The sequence below is a fragment of the Coregonus clupeaformis genome, chromosome 34 (genome assembly GCF_020615455.1).
Source record: "Coregonus clupeaformis isolate EN_2021a chromosome 34, ASM2061545v1, whole genome shotgun sequence".
NCBI lineage: Eukaryota > Metazoa > Chordata > Actinopteri > Salmoniformes > Salmonidae > Coregonus > Coregonus clupeaformis.
Genome location: NC_059225.1, coordinates 975001 through 998816, shown reverse-complemented (window position 1 = coordinate 998816; position 23816 = coordinate 975001). Strand labels below are relative to the sequence as shown.

The window sequence follows — 23816 nt, the reverse complement described above, 5'->3', positions numbered from 1 at the left end:
ATAACATATGCCAGATATTGCATTCAGAATACTGTATATTGTTTATATACCCTGCTTTGGTTCTTCACCATCAAGTCCTTCCTGTGGATTTGTACTTTTCCTCAGTGGTCTACTGGTAGGTGTGATGGACCTTGGCATCTGGAAATCTGGCATATTTGGAATCGGTGAGTAAATGTATTGTATCGGGTCTGTAAAGATAACAACCCAGTCAGTTCACATATGCCATTAGTCCTCCAGTATATGTTAATATAGAATAAATATAGGAATATAATGTTAGGAAGACAAGCACAACACCAAGAGCAACAAAAGTATTTACCTGCCTGGTATTCAGCATTTAACTCCTGTGTGGAGATACAGGTGTTCAAAATCAAAACCGACTGAAAGGATGATGTGAAAAATCACAACAAACCAGGTGAAAAAGAAAGTACGTTAGTCCTTTCCAAACGGCTCAAGGGTTGTTAGTTTCAGGTTAGTGATTAGACACCATATCCAAGGAATCAGAAAACATGCAAGTAGACCATTGGCACCTTCTGCCCTCCATCAATATAATTGCCTTCCATTTCGCATCACCTTTTCCTCTATAAGCAGACCTTTGCTAACCACCGCACACCCACACAGTCAGTTCACAGCAACCTCTTTGTGAAAACAACAACTTTAACACAAATCACTACCTGCATATTCAATTAATATCCTCCATTTCATTGGAATGAAGCCATTCCCCATAGACATAAAGGACATAGACACAGAGTATTAGACATTATCCACCCCCCCCCATTGATGTTAGTGTAAGGTCGACGACGAGAATGATAAACCAAGTACACTGCAAACTCAAGATTCAAGCATTAGGCCTAATACCCATGAACCCTTGCTCTTCTCCAAAGAACCAGAATAATGGATGTAAATACAAGTCCCACAATATAAGCACAAAGTAATGGTCTAATGTTAGTATTAGACGAGCAATACCTTGATGATGTCCTCTGCCGTCCTCTCTACCTCCTTCAGTCGCTTCAGAATCACTTCCTCGTTGGCTGAAATCTGCAGCTCCTGTGTTTCCAGAGCCTCTATTTCCGTCTCCATTCTGTAAAGTGGATGCAAAACATAGAGCAGCTTAGCAGCCGCAATTACACCAAACAGACAGTAATTGCTCAGCAAGCAACGGTATTCCTATGAAAATCTGAAAAACAAATTGACAGTTGCATGGAAATTACCTTATCCATTGCAACCGTAATCATCGGTAGTCGGTCACTCATAGCTTAGCATATAAATTAACATGGACAATGACTATGCTTGTTCTTTGATAGAGATAGATTGCTTGATTTAATTTGTGTTTATCAGTATGCGGTTTGGATGTCAATCAAAACAACACTGAATATGTTCCATATTTGGCTCATATCAATTAGAAAAACATGAATATTTTACTTGCATCCAATATTTGAATATTTTACATCCAATAATGTTGATATACTCTCCTTAAGGTGAATATTGATAGGCTGTTTATGTGTTTTTCTAAATGTGATTGTTTTGGTCAGGGGTCAAAGTCTATTTCTGAACCCTCATCCTGATCGTTGATAGGTTGTTTTTTCCAGGTGATGAGGAGGATTTCTCTCTAGATTGGTTTGGTGCTTTTGTTTGCGTCCCAAATGCCACCCTATTCTCTATATAGTGCACTACTTTTGAATAGTGTGCTACTTTTGACCAGGACCCAAAGGGTGGGAATAGGGTGCCATTTAGGACATAGATTTATCACACAGCTCTGATACGGTCCAGTGAACAAAGCTCAGAGCCCATCTCATCACATCAATGCTGGCAGGCAGGATAGCAGGACAGACAAGAGACGGGTCACTCTAGTTCACTCGTCTCTCCATTAATGTTCTACCATCAGAAAATATAACAGTGCCTCGCTCTGATAGAACATATTAGCACTTACAGCTATACTCTGAGAGCTATACTAAAAGCTATATATAGTATATGTTATTAGAGTGACACTGAGTGTACAAAACATTAAGAACACCTGCTCTTTCCATGACTTAGACTGACCAGGTAAATCCAGGTGAAAGCTATGATCCCTTATTGATGTCACTTGTTAAATCCACTTCAATCAGTGTAGATGAAGGGGAGGAGACAGGTTAAAGAAGGATTTTTAAGCCTTGAGACAATTAAGACAGGGATTGTGTATGTGTGCCATTCAGAGGGTGAATGGGCTAGACAAAAGTTTGAAGTGCCTTTGAACGGGGTATGGTAGTAGGTGCCAGGCACACTGGTTTGTGTCAAGAACTGCAATGCTGCTGGGTTTTTTCCCGCTCAACAGTTTCCTGTGTGTATCAAGAATGGTCCACCACCCAAAGGACATGCAGTCAACTTGACACAACTGTGGGAAGCATTGGAGTCAACATGGGCCAGCATCCCTGTGGAACGCTTGACACCTTGTAGAGTCCATGTCCCGATGAATTGAGGCTGTTCTGAGGGCAAAAATTCAACTCAATATTAGGAAGTTGTTCTTAATGTTTTGTACACTCAGTATATACGTACACTAACACTATAACACTAGAGAGTAACACTCTATACTCTCTAGAAGTTAGTATTGTTATTGCATAAGGGTACTTAGAGGGAGTAATCCTCTCTAAGGGGGTTGGTTTAAACAGCACAGTAGACAGGTTTTTACGTAACAATGGTTGGGGTGGGAAGACTATCTGTACGACCGTTGGCTGACATACAAAGCCTCTCACAGGGGTTAAGCAGTGGGTTAAAGAGCACCATCTTGGTGTAATCCTTCCAATCGTTTCCCACTCATAGTAGCTCAGGCTAGAAAGGGAAAGTGTTCGGAAATCTCCTGTGTTGCCCTTTGACTTAGAAACGAATGCTCTTGACTCACTAACACGTGAATGTGTGCACTGCACTCAGCCACACACAAGCAAACATGAACGAACGCACTAGCACACTAGTGCTGAGTGATTAGTGCTTTTTGAGGTCGGTTCGGGTTCGGTTTTTAAAAAATGATCACGGTTTTCGATTATTATTAATTTTTACATTTAAAGACCTTGAAATGAGTTTTTTTGCTTTTTAATTGAAATTCCAAAGCAAAATATTAATAACATTAATATTAATAACATTCCATTGTCTCTTAACAGCATAGACTAAAGCAATTCATAGGACCCCCATGCTGTAGTGACTACCATTACTGCTTAGCACTTATTTACCATAATTTATTCACATTTACTTTACTTAAATAAAATATTTTTGTTATGTATATTATTTCTTTTTTATTTGATGACATTATTCTTTCATTTCTTAAAGTCACCTCATCTCTGCTCAAGCAGTAGCAGCCAGACTGCCAGACAACCATCTACGCTATCTCTGTGCTACCCAACGAGCCAAGGTCCCCTTGGCTAGCGAAAAGGGTAGCCCATGATCATTGGGTTGCCACAGCTGCCCATGCTGCAGAGCTTTCTGCCGAAATCACTATTTTAGTAGTTCTTCAAAGTAGATAAGGCATTTTCAAGACTGCTAAAACTACCAATCAGGTAGAGCTACCTCACAAACTGTCTCTATCCCTCTTGTGTATTTACATTTTAGTCATTTAGCAGATGCTCTTATCCAGAGCGACTTACAGTTAAGTGAATGCATACATTTTCAGACTGGCCCCCCTGGCAATCGAACCCACAACCCTGGCGTTGCAAGCACCATGCTCTACCAACTGAGCTACACTTGTTATCTGCCAAGCTGTAGCCTTAAATATAAGTCTATTGCATTTAGTTATTTACCACTTAAAGATAGCTAGCTAAATATCTTGGTATTAAATCCTACCAAAATCAACAGTCTAGTGTGGTTGAATGTGTACATTTCTCTCTCATGGCATACATTTTGTGTGCAAGAAGCTGTTCAACATTTACATTCAACCACACTAGACTGTTGATTTTGGTAGGATTTAATACCAAGATATTTAGCTAGCTATCTATATTTTAAGTGGTAAATAACTAATTGCAATATACTTATATTTAAGGCTACAGCTTGGCAGATAACAAGTTATGGTGGCCTACAAGTGTGCCGCCATTTTGTGTGGAATTAGTGATTATTGTTAGTGACAATTATGATGATTGTTAGTTGTAATTAATGTTAGCTATATCTGATAAGTAGAAGGAATGAATGGCTCAGTTCAAGATGATATTAAATGACTGTCAATTATCTCTTAGGGGACACTATTCTGGCATCACAATGAATGAAGATGGCCACAATGAAAGAAGTAACTTTACGGTAAGTTTAAATCAGTCACATCATAAAGTGAACAGAATATGCAATGATATGAATGGGGGATATGAAACAACATTTTCAGAGAACATAATTATTCTGCCCCCCTGTGGTAAAAGGACGCCGTAATGGTGATGAATGAACAGTAACATACAGTTAATTATGCAGACATGATATAGAAATGCATCATCTACATACCTATGAGGGACAAGAGACAGAGTTTAGTTTAGTTTAGCTAGTGAGTTATTTTTAATAATGTGAAATCAACTCGACAGGCCTGTAGTCATTTAGGACAGGGGGGCATGTTTTATTTGGACTGGCACACCACAGGATGTTTTCAACTGTTACTGTAGAAATACACAGGTACCTGAAACAATATCTGCCCTAACACTGTTACTATAGGAATCCACAGGTGAACAAACATGAACTTTCTAAACACTGTTACTATAGGGTCCGAGAGAGGATAAACATTGTAGCACATGACAGGTTTTATCCTCTGGCTGGTCAAAAGTGTTCTTGTGGCCAGTTCAAGACATTTCAATGCAAAATAAAAACGTTTTTTATGTTATTTAAAGTAAAGTACTGTGATGTTTTATTGAAGGTGCCTCTCAGCGCTGGACAAAGCAATCTGGGTGGACATCAATCAGGCTGTGCTGGACCGACCCATGTGGATGACCTTCGTCCCCATCTAGATGATCTTCGTTCTGAGGCAGATGGTCTCCAATACAACTCAGAAGATGATCTAGTCCCAGATGACTGTGAGACAGACACTGAGCCCAAACAGACTAAATAACTAAATGAACTTCTGTTTCTGTCTGTAAAATTGAAGTATAGTTTGACCAATGATTGCCGAGAGGACATCATCAAAGTCATGAATCTTGTGGGTGGGAGTAATTCCGTTATTATTTTACATGTATTTTGATGAAACGAAACAGTACATGGAAATTCACTACGCGTGAGAATTGGTCTTTGCATGGTGGAACATTCTGATACGACGGTGTACTGCAGGAGCTGTAAGAAGGCAATCGAAAAATCGGAAAGACGGTATTTAAAAAATATATATTTGCCCTTAGAAGAGCAAATTCAGAATATGTTGCAGGAACCTGAGATTGCAAATGATCTAAAGCATAGATGTGATAGTTAAAGAGAACCCAGCTTCTATAGATGGTATATAGGATGGGAAGATGTAAAAGGAACTGTCACCTCTAAAATTATCCTGATAATCTGTCCCTTCAGTTCAGTTGTGACGGAGTTCCAAATTTTTAAATCCTCGTTATTTAGCATTTGGCCGCTTCTTTGTACTATTAATGAGCTTCATGTACATCTGAGAAACAAGCACGTCCTTCTCTGCGGTTTATGGTTTAGGCCCCAAAAGCCACATACTTGAAACCTTTTGTAGCTGAATGTATTACTTTGCAAGATCAAGGTGTCAAATGGAAAAATCCTGAAGGTGAAATTGTGACTAGCAAAGTCTTTCCTTTAATTTTAGTCTGTGACTCCAGACATTTTTACATTTAGCATTTTAGCAGACACTCTTATCCAGAGCGACTTACAGTTAGTGAGTGCATACATTATTTTTCTATTTTTTCATACTGGCCCCCTGTGGGAATCGAACCCACAACCCTGGCGTTGCAAACGCCATGCTCTACCAACTGAGCTACATCCCTGCCGGCCATTCCCTCCCCTGCCCTGGATGATGCTGGGCCAATTGTGCGCCGCCCCATGGGACCTCTTCAAAACATTAAACAGTTTAATGGGACATTTGGCTGCACTTTTTGTCTCCAAAAAGGTACTGTAGTAGCAAAGGTGCATATCCTTTTGAGGAAAACTGTCAACTCAGAAATCAGTCTTAGACTGATTTATTTATAGATTCAGCACTAGAGTCTGGCAAAGCTGTAAAAGGAATTAAAGGCCCCAGTAATTTTCTCGGCTTAAACACTTTGACATAATAGAGGGACCTATCCCAGTTTATCTGCACAAAGTGATATTGGGGATTGCCAGAAGCATGACCAGTTTATAGTTCAACATTGAAAATCATGAGATGTCATGGTATATATACAGTTGAAGTCGGAAGTTTACATACACCTTAGCCAAATACATTTAAACTCAGTTTTTCACAATTCCTGACATTTAATCGTAGTAACAATTCCCTGTCTTAGGACAGTTAGGATCACCACTTTATTTTAAGAATGTGAAATGTCAGAATAATAGTAGAGAGAATAATTTATTTATTTATTTACGTTTCGGGTAGCCTTCCACAAGCTTCCCACAATAAGTTGGGTGAATTTTGGCCCATTCCTCCTGACAGAGCTGGTGTAACTGAGTCAGGTTTGAAGGCCTCCTTGCTCGCACACGCTTTTTCAGTTCTGCCCACAAATGTTCTATAGGATTGAGGTCAGGGCTTTGTGATGGCCACTCCAATACCTTTACTTTGTTGTCCTTAAGCCATTTTGCCACAACTTTGGAAGTATGCTTGGGGTCATTGCCCATTTGGAAGACCCATTTGCGACCAAGCTTTAACTTCCTGACAGATGTCTTGAGATGTTGCTTCAATATATCCACATAATTTTCCTTCCTCATGATGCCATCTATTTTGTGAAGTGCACCAATCCCTCCTGCAGCAAAGCACCCCCACAGCATGATGCTGCCACCCCCGTGCTTCACGGTTGGGATGGTGTTCTTCGGCTTGCAAGCCACAACCTTTTTCCTCCAAACATAACGATGGTCATTATGGCCAAACACTTCTATTTTTGTTTCATCAGACCAGAGGACATTTCTCCAAAAAGTACGATCTTTGTCCCCATGAAGTACGATCTTTGTCCCCATGTGCAGTTGCAAACCGTAGTCTGGCTTTTTTATGGCGGTTTTGGAGCAGTGGCTTCTTCCTTGCTGAGCGGCCTTTCAGGTTATGTCGATATAGGACTCGTTTTACTGTAGATATAGATACTTTTGTACCGGTTTCTTCCAGCATCTTCACAAGGTCCTTTGCTGTTGTTCTGGGATTGATTTGCACTTTTCACACCAAAGTACGTTCATCTCTAGGAGACAGAACGCGTCTCCTTCCTGAGCGGTATGACGGCTGCGTGGTCCCATGGTGTTTATACTTGAATACTATTGTTTGTACAGATGAACGTGGTACCTTCAGGCATTTGGAAATTGCTCCCAAGGATGAACCAGACTTGTGGAGGTCTACAATCTTTTTCCTGAGGTCTTGGCTGATTTCTTTTGATTTTCCCAAATTATGTCAATTAGCCTATCAGAAGCTTCTAAAGCCATGACATCGTTTTCTGGAATTTTCCAAGCTGTTTAAAGGCACAGTCAACTTACTGTATGTAAACTTCTGACCCACTGGAATTGTGATACAGTGAATTACAGTGAAGGAATCTGTCTGTAAACAATTGTTGGAAAAATGACTTGTGTCATGCACAAAGTAGATGTCCTAACCGACTTGCCAAAACTATAGTTTGTTAACAAGAAATTTGTGGATTGGTTGAAAAACGAGTTTTAATGACTCCAACCTAAGTGTATGTAAACTTCCGACTTCAACTGTATATATAGGTAGATCAACTCAATATCTAGATGACATGCTTTTGAATATAAAGCCAAAATGCAACGTCTCACTTTTACCAAGTTCGATCACCCAAATAACATTTTGGAAGGCACACAAATGGTACATGTGGCTCCTGTACACTCTTAGAAAAAAAGGTGCTATCTAGAACCTAAAAGGGTTCTTCCGCTGTCCCCATAGAATAACCCTTTTTGGTTCCAAGTAGAACCCTTTCCACAGAGGGTTCTACATGGAGCCCAAAAGAGTTCTACCTGGAACCAAAAAGGGTTCTACCTGGAACCGAAAAGGTTTCTCCCATGGGGACAGCCAAAGAACCCTTTTGGAACCCTTTTTTCTAAGAGTGTACTATATAGTCAATCTTGCCAGATTGTTACTTAACTCATTGGTTAGTAGTATCTATACTACTTGGCGAGAGCATTACCGAAAGTCATATTTCTGAGTCAGAAGTTTTCCTTGAACATTTTGTCAAAGAAATGCATTGTGTTTATGGGGTGGGTAATGTTTCTTTTAACGTGCATCTTTGCCTCCACCTTCCAAAAACTGTTCCGCAATTTTGGTCGTGTCTGGACTCATTCCAGTTTTGTTTTTGAGTCGTATAATGCAAATCTGATAGATATAGTCAAGGGCTCTCAAGGAGTTGCTTTGCAAATCCTTAAAACATTTTGGATGCAGAGAGCCTTACCAGCCTATGGACACAAGATACTTGGTAGTGCTTCATCAGAATGCAAAAAAAAGTATTTGAATTCCTTGTAGGACCTATACAGTTAATACATGTGACACGTAGTTGCAGTGGTGTCACAGGCCTTGGTAGTCCTACAATTCGAACTCTTAGTAAATCATATTTTATCGCTTTGCACAAACATGTAGTAAAGAAAGGAATAGTGAAATATTTCAACAAAGTCATTTTAAATGGAGAAGTGATACATTCAGAAAATTACACACGTGTATACAAATGCAATTCTTATACTGTTGTCTTGGATGATGTTGACCACAGCATTTTCTCTGTGAATACCTTCATTTTCTGTGAACACGATAATGGGGTAATGGGTTATAATATGGGAAGATATTTTACAAGGGAAAACACAACTTCTGCTCAACCATCGCTAACCATCTTATTTTGAATCTGTCATGAAAACGCTTGGTAAATTAACTGCAATTCCTGTTTCTAGAATTAAATGTAAACGTTTGTTCATGCAAACCACCAAGCTGAAAGTTGATTACATTTGTGAATAGATGTGAGATAGTCTAGTAAGACGTGACAAAAAAAGAAACCACTGTATCTAGCATGGAATATAGAATATGTACATGGAATATGTCATGAGACGAGAACGTAAATATATGGAATATGAATTGTTTTTAACTTTTAAAAAACATTTACATTGAAGTCCAAATGAAGCCACTGTATCTAGCATGGAATATGAACATGAAGTAATATTATGTCATGTGAAGGAACAAGTGTAAATACATGAGAAATGGTCTGTTGCGAGAGATGGTCCAGTGATGCTTGACAACAAAAGTAGGATATCTAAAGAAACCACTGTATCTACCATGCAATATGGAATATGTCATGAGACGAGAACATGAATGTATGGAATATTAATTATTTTCAACTTTTAACTTTTAACGTTTACATTGATGTGTGAAATTAAATGCTTATTAATGTGAACCCAGGTCAAATAAATTGCTTGAAATTTGAAATTGATTCTTGTTTTCCTTTGTGTGTATTACATTGTTGTGTTATAATAATAACCATCTGGCCACCTTGTAGACGATATGTCATAGCCATGTATTTGCATGTATTTCTGGAATACTTTTTAAGGCATTACATGCATCTGAGCAAAGATGCAAATATATCTACATGTATTTGAAATACATTTGAAATACATTTTAAGTGAAGTTAAATATATTTAAAAATATATATATATATATATATCTGTATAGGGTATACTGTATGTGCGGGGCCGGGAAGAAAAGGCGCAATGGATTCTGGTCATTGTAGTTAATTACCAAGTTTTACTGTGCTGAACTAGGTTGAATATTTCCCTATTAAAAACTCCCTACAGCGTCCCACAGTTCATTCTTGATGTGATGTCTCTCGTGCTTGATATGATTTCTCTCTATGGAATTTCTCTCAAGTAATTGAACCAATGTCGGTCAATTGGTTGTTTAATTTACTGAAAAAAGTAAGACATTTTGGTTAATCACTCAGCAGTAACACACACACACACACACACACACACACACACACACACACACACACACACACACACACACACACACACACACACACACACATTCAAACATACATACAAACATACACACCCACACCTCACCATTCATCCCATTGTAAGATGTACCTGTCAATGTTACTCTGCAGTAATAGGGTTTGCTCCTGGTCGCCCTGGGCCTGTAGATTGGTGGCCTCCTGGTCCTCCTCACTCTGAGGGCTCAGCCCATCCATCAGCCACTGCTCTCGAAGGGCCTTTTTCTATTTGGGGAAACCATCAATAGACTATGTTACACCATGAACTATAGTGTTGTAACTCAACAACTGTTGTGTGTGTTCCAATGGCCGGGTAGATATTTCAATTCCATTCCAGTCTTTTTCTCTTCAGATACAATGCACATGCACTGGGTTTGTAACAATGTAGATAACAGTTTCGACTAAAACATACCTTTAAACACTGGAGTTTTAATTTTTCCTCCTCAATTTGTCTCCTTTTCTTTGCGATGTCGTCCTGGACTCTTCTTTTTTCCTGTGAAGACATTCAAGCATGGCTTTGTCAATGGAGAGATTTCACCTGTTTTTGTCATTTCATAGACATAAATGAATCTACAGCTAGTCATGGCTATTGTATTCTCATAATTCCAACCAATGGGAACGCTCCAGCACCCCACTGTGTCCAATCAGGCAGGGAGATGCCTGTGACATCATAGCAAGTCAGATACAACCTGTCCACAGTGTCCATCTGGTCAATATAACATTTTAGCAGTTTCTCTCTATAAATACCCTTTGGGCTGGTTTCCCAGACAAAGATGAAGCCTAGTCCTGCACTAAAACACTATTTCAATGGCTCTGTCTAGGAAACCGGCCCTATGCGTATAGGCCTACCCTTTATGGTTGGATTGTTTGGTTGACCCAACCGCTGGGTTGCAGGCGTTGGGTCACTTAGTTGGGATCTTTTCTTTAAAAAGAGCAAGGTTGGGTTGTTGATGCTGGGTTGTTGGTGCTGGGTTATTGAGATCAGAAGACTGGAGGCGTATTTTGGTAGGGGCGTGGCTTTCAGATACTAATGTTTAGCCACCCGTGAGAGTAAATGTCATTCCTGTTAATCTGTTCTGTTGTATAGTAATAACGTTAAGCTTGAACATTGACATTTTCGGAGCTTCAATGAGGTTTAGAGAAGTGTATGAGTTCCCTAAAAGCCTATGCAAATCCCATTGTTGGGATAGATTACCACTTTATTAAAATATGTAATAAATATTCATAATATTCTAGAAGAATGTGTAAAATGCACAAAATAATAATAATTTGCAGTATGTAAACTTAACATGATGAACAGGAATGGCATTTACTCTCACGGGTAGCCAATAAGATCTATCTGAAAGCCACACCCCTAATAAGCCACGCCTCCTGAAAATAACCTAAGGATTATATAAAGAAAAGACCCAGCTGCTAGGTGAACTCAGCATGAAACAAAAAAACACACAACTGATGCTTGAATTAACCCATGTTTAGTTAATCCCAACAACCCAACATGTTGGGTTATTCAGGAATTCCAACTAGCTGGGTCAAAATAGCCCACTGTGTGTTCTGTCCAATATTTATCCAGTGCTGGGTTAGCATTTTTTTTGTTTGTAGAAACACACAGTACTTCCTACATTAGATCAGAAGATCTAATACTTATTTTCTAATGGTTTTTAGCATTATCAGAGAGATATAATGCCTCTGTCTTAATTTTTGTAGAAAAGTTATAACTGCATAGACATATCTGTAATGTAAAGTGTGGTGATCAGACATATTGTTGTCTATTAATAGTCCCAGGTTTGATCCTTGTATTACTAAGCCCCAGGGAGAATGGATATCCCAGATGAAGTCTAGTCTACTGACAGCTAGCTCTGTGGACGCACAGCTAGAGTGAATCAAGTTTACTGAAATCAGTGAAGTGTGAAGACAGCCAGACAGGAAACTCAGACTGGGAAAGAAAAGGAAAGGGGGATACCTAGTCAGTTGTACATCTGAATGCATTCAACTGAAATGTGTCTTCCACAGTTAACCCAATCCCTCTAAAGCAGATAGGTGCGGGGGGCAGCCTTAATCTACATCCACGTCATCAGAGCCCAGGGAACAGTGGGTTAACTGCCTTGCTCAGGGGCAGAACGACATATTTTTACCTTGTCAGCTCGGGGATTCAATCCAGCAACTTTTCGGTTACTGGCCCAACGCTCCTACCAGCCAGGCTACCTGCCGCCCCAGGTCTATAGATCTCTCAGACTACATACTGAACTGTAGTGATGAGTTTACTCTCACTTCCTGACACCAAGTGTTTGACCTTCACTTCTAAAACAAGATATCCTGATGATTAGCTAGGTCTCTTTCACAGCTACTAGATACCGTTGCCATCCATTCTCATTTGCAGAATCATCACAACACAAATAGCTTCATAAATGCCTCTGACCTTTTCAAATGTGTAGCTTTCAGAAAAGCTACTCTTTCTTTCACATGAATAGACAATAGGGAATCATTTGGGTACTGCGACAGCAAAAAATTACCAAATATCCGTTGTCTCTGTGTAATGGAACAATAAAGATGTATTGTTTTGTAGCTTTACCGTTATGGCCTGGAGCCGCTCCTTCAACAGGTCGGCCTCCTCCATACTGACCCTGAAACACAGAGAGGAGTGAGAGCGTTACCCGGAAGTGTGTAGGAGAAAGTGAGAGAGTGAGAGAAAGAGAATTTGTGAGAGCACGTGTGTGCCTGTGTCTGTGTGTATCTATGGTTGAGAGAGAGAGAGAGAGAGGGGGGGGCATAGACAGAGAGAAAGATAGAGAGAGTTAGAATGCTTGGCCTGGCAGGGTCTGTGACAGAGACAGGAGGCAGTGATGTGATGGTGACAGCAGGCTGGACAGAGCAGAACAGACTTGGCCTGGGAGCATGTGACAGGAGTGTATCTGCTTGGGCCTGGGTCTGGGGAGAAAGGGAGGGAGGGAGTATGTGTGAGGCAGCCTGCGAAGGAGGATGTGTGTGTGTCACCAGGAAGGGTTCGAGGGCTAAGCCCAAACCAAGGCCAACTGGGATAACAGGCATGTCTCTGTGACACGTCACATGGCAGAGTTATCCAGGCGAGGGGTTGGTTTAAAAAGGGATGGGGCAGACAGTTAGGCAGACACACTTGCCTCTCTGGCCTGTGTATGGAATCTGACATAGCGTTACTAGATTTTCTACATGCACCGTGATGTGACCACGGTAAATAATTACAGATAAAGAGGCCATGGCACCCGCCGTGCAAACAGAGAGAGGAACTGACAGGTTGTACTATGACCTATGAGGATGTTGACTCGACCCCAAGGCTGATGTACTGTTATGTAGTAAACTAAAGGGTGGGTGGATATAGCTTTTGTCCATGTGACACATCTGTGGCTCAATCTGAATTGAAGTTAGATTGATGATAATGACTTGTGAAGTAAGCATGTTTTACCGAGATGTCACATAATTGTATGATCTACTTTAGAAAGATCCCAGAGTTTTTCTTGACCATGTCACCTGACCAGGGAGTCATATTTGGTAACCGTTTTATAAAAGGAATAAGGCACCTCTGGGTTTAGTCTTAAGCACTAGGCTTAATCTGTGTCTGGGAAACCGGCCCATAGGGTATTTAAAGAGAGAAACTGCTAAAGTGTTATATTGAGCAGCTGTTTCCAGTCACACCTCTTTGCGTCATGTACTACAGCCCCTCGGACCTTATTGCTAAAGTATCTCCCTCAAGATAAAGTGAGCTGTGAGCTCTACCTGCATGCTGTCTATCATGAGTCAGCTCAGCTCTGGGTTTATCACGTGATTTAATGTTGATGTATTATTAATAGTGCGGAGGCAGCTCATGCTGTCCCCCTTCAAATCAACACATCAGGAGGTAGGATATATCTTTCCTCAAGCAGGCCAGGGCAGGACTCCAAGGTTAGGGGGCATTCAAATAACATCCCTGAGCTATGGACGCAGCCAGGAGCAGATAGCATGGCTGCCTGACAACATGCCCCATGGAAAGGCAGGGCAGCAGCCTCCAATGACATTGAGTTCCAAACAAACAATGACAGAGTAATAAAAGAAACTAGAAATACGTTCATTGACATCCGCCAAAGAGAAGGGATGTTAAAAGCAATCATTCAGCTTCCTTGAAGAGATTTAAATAGAATAGTACACACACAGTGAGTGACTTTCTCACAAGCCAAACATAGCTAGTTTATTTCCAGCCATTACTACTGTGTAAGAAAAGGAGAGTACGTATAGTTATTGTTGTATTATACCTACTATTGCATCTTCAATAATATGATGTGTGATTTATAAGGTGTGTGGAGGCCTTGGCTTAATCTCTCTCTCCATCTGAAGACAGATGGCTAGATGGCCATGTCTCTGGCCACATATTCTCACAGGCCGAAGGACATATTTCCTCTCCCACATGTCTATGGCAGGGCTCCATTCATTTAAAAACCATCCCTACATCCATCTATCCATCTATCTATCCATCCATCCATCCATCCATCTATCTATCTATCTATCTATCTATCTATCTATCTATCTATCTATCTATCTATCTATCTATCTATCTATCTATCTATCTATCTATCTATCTATCTATCTATCTATCTATCTATCTATCTATCTATCTATCTATCTATCTATCTATCTATCTATCTATCTATCTATCTATCTATCTATCTATCTATCTATCTATCTATCTATCTATCTATCTATCTATCTATCTATCTATCTATCTATCTATCTATCTATCTATCTATCTATCTATCTATCTATCTATCTATCTATCTATCTATCTATCTATCATCATCTATCTATCTATCTATCTATCTATCTATCTATCTATCTATCTATCTATCTATCTATCTATCTATCTATCTATCTATCTATCTATCTATCTATCTATCTATCTATCTATCTATCTATCTATCTATCTATCTATCTATCTATCTATCTATCTATCTATCTATCTATCTATCTATCTATCTATCTATCTATCTATCTATCTATCTATCTATCTATCTATCTATCTATCTATCTATCTATCTATCTATCTATCTATCTATCTATCTATCTATCTATCTATCTATCTATCCACCTTTCCAAAAGTGTCTGATTGCTATAAAAGCTGAACTTTTTTTCGATTCACTATTGCTTAAATGTATTTTCTCTAGGAGTTGAATTATTTTAGACAGTATATCACACTATGTTGAAGCAGTTTGTGCAGCATCTACAATTATAGGGAATTATATCTACATATTCCAGATATGAATTGATATCCCAAAAATATGAGGTAAAGTGACAAGTCTGATGTCAAATGACCAGGGAGGTTTATTTGTGTGGCGGCGAAGTTCACATTTCAGTTAGCACCTGGATTACTCAAATGTCACCGTGTCCACCTTTCACTGTGCCTTGTCACTATGTCTATGAAACATAATACACCATGACATACCACAGGGCTGCAGACTTCATATGCATTCCATACACACATGAACAATGCAGCACGTATTGCCCAGTGTGCCCACATGTATGTACACGTGTGTTTGTGTGAGTGTGTGAGTGTGTGTCCGCGCGCACACAATTGTGTGTGTGTGTGTGTAAGTGAAAGTGTGTGTGTATTCTCAACCTAATTATTGCCATGCTCCACAATAATTGCAGCAACGTCAGACACAGACAGTCTGACGCCGGCCCCTCTATAGACTAATAGCCTCCAACATATATCAGGAACAGTCTCTTCTCTATAGCAGGTATTCAATCCGAGCTTGGATGTCTGGAGCACTGCTGGTTTGCTGTTCTACCTGATCATTAACTGCACCCACCTGGTGTCCCAGGTCTATTTGCCTGTTCTATAGCATACAACTCATATCTGGACCAGTGTTCGATTGACGCCATCACAACTCGTTTTCCCTCACCACGTGACCGGACCAGGATCACCTCTGGGCCTTTCAGCTAACCTGCAGCCCTAGCCTGGGTAGGATATTAGATTGGTAATTAGGTTATCATTAGGCTACCATATCGGTAACAGCCTAAATACAGTTGAAGTCGGAAGTTTACATACACTTAGATTGGAGTCATTAAAACTCATTTTTCAACCACTCCACACATTTCTTGTTAACAAACTATAGTTTTGGCAAGTCGGTCAGGACATCTATTTTGTGCATGACACAAGTCATTTTTCCAACAATTGTTTACAGACAGATTATTTCACTTATAATTCACTGTATCACAATTCCAGTGGGTGAGAAGTTTACATACACTAAGTTGACTGTGCCTTTAAACAAATTTTCAGAAAATGATGTCATGGCTTTAGAAGCTTCTGATAGGCTAATTGACATCATTTGAGTCAATTGGAGGTGTACCTGTGGATGTATTTCAAGGCCTACCTTCAAACTCAGTGCCTCTTTGCTTGACATCATGGGAAAATCAAAAGAAATCAGCCAAGACCTCAGAATTTTTTTTGTAGAACTCCACAAGTCTGGTTCATCCTTGGGAGCAATTTCCAAACGCCTGAAGGTACCACATTCATCTGTACAAATAATAGTACGCAAGTATAAACACCATGGGACCACGCAGCCTTCATACCACTCAGGAAGGAGACACGTTATGTCTCCTAGAGATGAACGTACTTTGGTGCGAAAAGTGCAAATCAATCCCAGAACAACAGCAAAGGACCTTGTGAAGATGCTGGAGGAAACAGGTACAAAAGTATCTATATCTGTCAGTAGCTGAGTGTAGATGCGGTGTGGAAATCAAGCGCAGGAAACACTGGCTTTCGTGAACAGACTTTAGTAAACGAAAGCAGCACCAAACAGGCGAACAGCCAACCCAACCGGGAGGCAAAATACAAATTACGCACAAATAAACACAGTGCGTAAAACGACGATAGCGCACACAGTGCGGACTCTCGAAAAAACAACAAAACACGAGAGTAAATACAGAGAGCAACAGCTTGACAAAAAACAATCACACATAACACCTGACCCAACACACGATAACTAAATAGGAAACAAAATCAAACACTAACAAGGGACAGGTGTACAAACAGACAAAACCAAACAAACATGAAACATCGAACGGTGGCAGCTAGTACTCCGGGGACGACGACCGCCGAAGCCTGCCCGAACAAGGAGGAGGAGCAGCCTCGGCCGAAACCGTGACAGTACCCCCCCTTGACGCGCGGCTCCAGCCGTGCGCCGATCCCGGCCTCGGGGGACGACCAGGACGACGCGGAGCAGGGCGCGTAGGATGACCCCGATGGAACTCGGTCAGCAGGGACAGGTCTAATATGTCCCTCCTCGGCACCCAGCACCGCTCCTCCAGGCCGTACCCCTCCCACTCCACGAGATATTGGAGACCCCCCATCCGGCGTCTCGAATCAAGGATGGACCTCACAGTGTACGCCGGAGCCCCCTCGATGTCCAACGGGGGCGGAGGAATCTCCTCTATCTCATAGTCCTGGAGTGGACCAGCTACCACCGGCCTGAGGAGAGACACATGGAACGAGGGGTTAATATTCCTGTAATCAATAGGCAGTTCTAACCTGTAACACACCTCGTTCAACCTCCTCAGGACTTTGAATGGCCCCACAAACCGCCGACCCAGCTTCCGGCAGGGCAGGCGGAGGGGGCAGGTTTCTGGTCGAGAGCCAGACTCGATCTCCAGGTGCGTATACAGGCCCCTCACTGCGGTGGAGATCGGCGCTCGTCTTATGCCGACGGATGGCCCGCTGCAGATGGACGTGGGCAGCGTTCCATGTCTCCTCCGAGCGCCGCACCCACTCATCCACCGCAGGGGCCTCGATCTGGCTCTCGTGCCAAGGTGCCAGAACCGGCTGGTACCCTAACACACACTGGAAAGGGGTTAGTTGGGTGGAGGAGTGGCGGAGAGAGTTCTGCGCCATCTCGGCCCACGGAACGTATCTCGCCCACTCCTCCGGCCGGCCCTGGCAATAAGACCTCAGAAACCTACCCACATCTTGGTTGACACGTTCAACCTGCCCATTACTCTCCGGGGGTAACCCGAGGTAAGGCTCACCGAAACCCCCAACCGTTCCATAAAGGCTCTCCACACTCTGGAGGTGAACTGGGGGCCTCGATCAGACACTATATCCTCGGGTACCCCGTAATGCCGGAAGACATGGGTAAACAGAGCCTCAGCGGTCTGTAGGGCAGTAGGGAGACCCGGCATGGGGAAGGAGACGACAGGCCTTCGAGAACCGATCCACAACGACCAGGATGGTAGTATTCCCCTGTGAGGGGGGAAGGTCTGTAACAAAGTCCACCGAGAGGTGGGACCAGGGTCGTTATGGAACGGGCAGGGGTTGTAGCTACCCCTGGGCAAATGTCTGGGCGCCTTACACTGTGCACACACCGAACAGGAGGAGACATAAACCCTCACATCCCTGGCTAACGTTGGCCACCAGTACTTAGTGCTAAGGCAGTGAACTGTCCGGCCGATACCTGGATGTCCAGAGGAGGGGGACGTATGAGCCCAATAAATGAGGCGATCGCGTACCTCGAGCGGAACGTTACGTCCGACCCACTGGACACTGTGGAGGACTTGGGTCGGTGCGTAACGCCCGCTCGATCTCTGCATCGACCTCCCATACCACCGGTGCCACCAGACAAGACTTTGGTAGTATGGGAGTGGGCTCAACGGACCTCTCCTCCGTGTCATACCGCCGAGACAGGGCATCTGCCTTCCCGTTCTGGGACCCAGGGATGTAAGTGATTTTAAACACAAACCGGGCTAGAAACATAGTCCAGCGGGCCTGGCGAGGATTCAGTCTCCTAGCTGCCCGGATGTACTCCAGGTTACGGTGGTCCGTCAAAATGAGGAAAGGGTGTTGAGCCCCCTCAAGCCAATGCCTCCACACCTTTAGGGCCTGAACCACGGCTAACAGCTCCCTGTCCCCTACGTCATAATTCCGCTCCGCCGGACTGAGCTTCTTAGAATAAAAGGCACAGGGGCGGAGCTTAGGTGGTGTGCCAGACCGTGAGAGGACGGCCCCAATACCGGCCTCGGACGCGTCTACCTCTACCTGGAATGGTAAAGCGGGATCCGGATGCGCCAACACCGGCGCCGAGGTAAACAGGTCCTTCAGTCTCCCAAAAGCCCTGTCCGCCTCAGCTGACCACCGCAAGCGCACCGGACCCCCCTTCAACAGAGACGTTATGGGAGCTGCCACCTGTCCAAAACCCCGGATAAACCTCCGGTAATAATTCGCAAAACCCAAGAACTGTTGCACCTCTTTCACAGTGGTTGGGGTTTGCCAATTACGCACAGCTGACACCCGGTCAACCTCCATCTTCACCCCTGACGCAGACAACTGATAACCCAAAAAGGAGACCGACTTCTGAAAGAACAGACATTTCTCTGCCTTGACATATTGGTCATGCTCCAACAGTCTCCTCAACACTCGGCGCACCAGGGCTACATGCTCAGCTCGGGTAGAACTGTACACCAGAATATCGTCTATGTACACGACTACTCCCTGCCCCTGCATGTCCCGGAAAATCTCATCTACAAAGGATTGGAAGACTGAGGGAGCATTCATTAACCCATATGGCATGACGAGATACTCGTAATGACCGGAGGTCGTGCTAAATGCTGTCTTCCATTCATCGCCCTCTCTAATGCGCACCAAGTTATATGCGCTCCTGAGATCCAATTTTGTGAAGAACTGAGCACCGTGTGATGACTGCGTCATAGTCGCAATCAGAGGAAGTGGATAACTGTACTTCACCGTAATCTGATTGAGACCGCGGTAATCAATACACGGGCGCAAACCTCCATCTTTTTTCTTCACAAAAAATAAGCTTGAGGAAGCGGGTGAAGTGGAGGCCCGTATGTATCCCTGTCTCAGAGACTCGGCGATGTAAGTTTCCATCGCCTTCCTCTCCTCTTGAGACAAGGGATACACATGGCTCGCGGGAGTGCTGCTCCTAACTGGAGATCTATCGCACAATCCCCCTGTCTATGAGGCGGCAGCTGCGCCGCCCTTGTCTTACTAAACACCAGTGTCAAATCCTCATACTGGGGGAATATGCAGTGCGGGCATTTGATTTGGACTCTCCACCGAGGTCGCCCTATGGAAACACCCAGACATAGCCCCTCACACTGAACAGACCACCCTTTAAGAGCTTTCTCTCGCCACGAAATAGTAGGATCATGGGTAATCAACCAGGAAGTCCCAGCACCACCGGATACGCAGGAGAGTCAATCAGATAGAGCTGAATCGTCTCCTCATGACCCCCCTGCGTCTTCATCCTAAGGGGCGCTGTGACCTCCCTAATTAACCCAGATCCTAACGGACGGCTATCTAGGGCATGTACAGGGAAAGGCTTATCAACGGGAAGGAGAGGAATCCCTAACTCTACACAGAACTGGCGATCTACAAAATTCCCAGCTGCGCCTGAATCTACTAGCGCCTTATGCTGGGAACGAGGTGCAACCTGTGGGAAACAAACAGGCAAGGTTATGTGAACGACAGAAAGCTCTGGGTAAGTAGGGCGCCTACTCACCTGGGAGGACTCCCAATGCGTGGCCTGCCTTCACCTCCACCGGGGACCTTCCCAACACCTAGCCGCGGTGTGCCCTCCACGGCCACAGTTGGTGCAGGGAACGGCCCCCTCGGGTTCCTACTCCTCCGTTCTCTAGCGCCAGCACCTCCGAGCTCCATAGGGCTCGGCTCGGAGGTGCCGGAAGGTGGAATGGGCAACCCCCACCCGGGACGTCCACGGGTGGCGAGCAGGGTGTCCAGCCGAATGGCCATGTCGACCAGTTGGTCAAACGACAACGTGGTATCCCTGCACGCCAACTCTCTCTGGACGTCCTCCCGGAGGCTGCAGCGGAGGGCCCGCTCATTCCACCCTGCATCTGCCGCTAGAGTCCGGAACTCCAAAGCAAAATCCTGTGCGCTCCTCATCCCCTGTCGGAGGTAGAACAGACGCTCCCCCGCCGCCTTCCCTTCTGGTGGATGGTCAAACACGGCACGGAAGCGGCGGGAGAACTCCGCATAGGTAATAGTAGCGGCGTCTATTCTCCTCCATTCGGCGTTGGCCCACTCCAACGCCTTGCCGGTGAGACAGGAGATGAGGGCGGAGACGCTCTCGTGTCCCGAGGGCGCCGGGTGTACGGTGGCGAGGTAGAGCTCCACTTGCAGCAGGAACCCTTGACACCCGGCAGCGGAGCCGTTGTACGCCCTCGGGAGCGAGAGCCGAATCCCGCTGGGTTCCGGAAGGGGGACAGGAGGACTGACCGATGGGGCTGGTCCGGTAGGTGGGGGCGGTCCGGTAGGTGGGGGCGTGGGTACCCCGCTGCTTTCCCATCGGTGGAGAGTGTTCATCACCCGATCCAGGGCGTGACCGATCTGGTTGATCCTGTCCTCCTGCCCACGAAGACGGTCCTCCATGATGTCCGTTGGCGCGGTTGCTCCTGCTGATTCCATGGGTGGATGTGTGATTCTGTCAGTAGCTGAGTGTAGATGCGGTGTGGAAATCAAGCGCAGGAAACACGGGCTTTCGTGAACAGACTTTAGTAAACGAAAGCAGCACCAAACAGGCGAACAGCCAACCCAACCGGGAGGCAAAATACAAATTACGCACAAATAAACACAGTGCGTAAAACGACGATAGCGCACACAGTGCGGACTCTCGAAAAACAACAAAACACGAGAGTAAATACAGAGAGCAACAGCTTGACAAAAAACAATCACACATAACACCTGACCCAACACACGATAACTAAATAGGAAACAAAATCAAACACTAACAAGGGACAGGTGTACAAACAGACAAAACCAAACAAACATGAAACATCGAACGGTGGCAGCTAGTACTCCGGGGACGACGACCGCCGAAGCCTGCCCGAACAAGGAGGAGGAGCAGCCTCGGCCGAAACCGTGACAATATCCACAGTAAAATGAGTCCTATATCGACATAACCTGAAAAGCCGCTCAGCAAGGAAGAAGCCACTGCTCCAAAACCACCATTAAAAAGCTAGACTACGGTTTGCAACTGCACATGGGGACAAAGATCATACTTTTTGGAGAAATGTCCTCTTGTCTGAAGTAACAAAAATAGAACTGTTTGGCCAAAATTACCATTGTTATGTTTGGAGGAAAAAGGGGGTTGCTTGCAAGCCGAAGAACACCATCCCAACCGTGAAGCACGGGGGTGGCAGCATCATGCTGTGGGGGTGCTTTGCTGCAGGAGGGACTGGTGCACTTCACAAAATAGATGGCATCATGAGGAAGGAAAATTATGTGGATATATTGAAGCAACATCTCAAGACATCAGCCAGGAAGTTAAAGCTTGATTGCAAATGGGTCTTCCAAATGGACAATGACCCCAAGCATTTTGTGGGCAGAACTGAAAAAGCGTTTGCGAGCAAGGTGGCCTACAAACCTGACTCAGTTACACCAGCTCTGTCAGGAGGAATGGGCCAAAATTCACCCAACTTATTGTGGGAAGCTTGTGGAAGGCTACCTGAGTGGCGCAGTGGTCTAAGCACTGCATCGCAGTGCTAACTGTGCCACTAGAGATCCTGGTTCGAATCCAGGCTCTGTCGTAGCCGGCCGCGACCGGGAGACTCATGGGCGGCGCACAATTGGCCCAGCGTCGTCCAGGGTAGGGGAGGGAATGGCCGGCAGGGATGTAGCTCAGTTGATAGAGCATGGCGTTTGCAACGCCAGGGTTGTGGGTTCGATTCCCACTGGGGGCCAGTATAAAAAATAAAAAAAAGATATGTATTCACTAACTGTAAGTCGCTCTGGATAAGAGCGTCTGCTAAATGACTAAAATGTAAATGTAAATGTTTGACCCAAGTAAAACAATTTAAAGGCAATGCTACCAAATACTAATTGAGTGTATGTAAACTTCTGACCCACTGGGAATGTGATGAAAGAAATAAAAACTTCCGACTTCAACTGTAGCTTTCAGATTGATGTCCTGAAAACCAGTCCAGACTAAACATATCCCAGAGTGTAAGTGGGTATTAGGCGTTGACACATATAGGTATTAGGCCATGGAGTTCTTCCTGACCATGTGACCTGTCGGAGATGTGCTCTATAGAAAGCTATATCTGTATGTGACAATGCTACTCAGGCCTGTAATGGGAGCAGTTGAAATACAAGCCTATAGAATTAACTAGAATCACAATTATGTTGAATAATTCTATTGAATTATAGGATCTTTATGTACAAGCCTGCCGTACACAATGTCTATGTATCTTATTTATATAACCAGCGAATTAGACACACTGGGAAATTGAGAAAAAGCAGGAGTGGGTGGGGATATGGGACTGAAGAGGAGTGCAGTGTTAGTCACAGCTGTAACCTCACATACACTGTACTCTACATACAGTATGCTGAAATAGAGACATATCTCCACCACACACACACAATCTGGATATGGACATCCTTCGGCAAATACACACACTGGCCTATATTGCATCCCTCCATCTCCCACCTACACACTCATCCAACCCACCTACACACACACACACGTGCGTTACCAATTGGGGAGACACACACACACACAAGTTATTGTCCTCATAACTTGACGGTGCAGCCTACAGGAGCTAAGACAAGACACCTAGCATGGACAGAGAGGGAGGCTACAGAAGGTCAAGGCGGTTAGCTTCGCCCCACCTGTTGGCACTATAGCGTGCTCCTCTCTACCCTGATCCAGCCAGGCTCAAAATAGAGACCTCTCTCACAGCTGTACGGTTACCAGCATGTCACTGTGT

At 43.9% G+C, this 23816-nt stretch overlaps 1 protein-coding gene across 1 annotated transcript in view; it reads right to left on the bottom strand.

Moving 5' to 3' along the window:
- palmdb (palmdelphin b) overlaps window positions 1–23816 on the bottom strand; it is a 41970-nt gene that overhangs the window by 15045 nt on the left and 3109 nt on the right. Inside the window, exons 2-5 of the mRNA XM_041861889.2 lie at window positions 12646–12697; window positions 10489–10569; window positions 10171–10301; window positions 964–1078 (exon numbers count right to left, since the gene is read on the bottom strand). Coding sequence (XP_041717823.2) covers window positions 964–1078; window positions 10171–10301; window positions 10489–10569; window positions 12646–12690 — 372 coding nt within the window. The 5' untranslated portion in view covers window positions 12691–12697. The remainder of the gene's footprint in view (window positions 1–963; window positions 1079–10170; window positions 10302–10488; window positions 10570–12645; window positions 12698–23816) is intronic.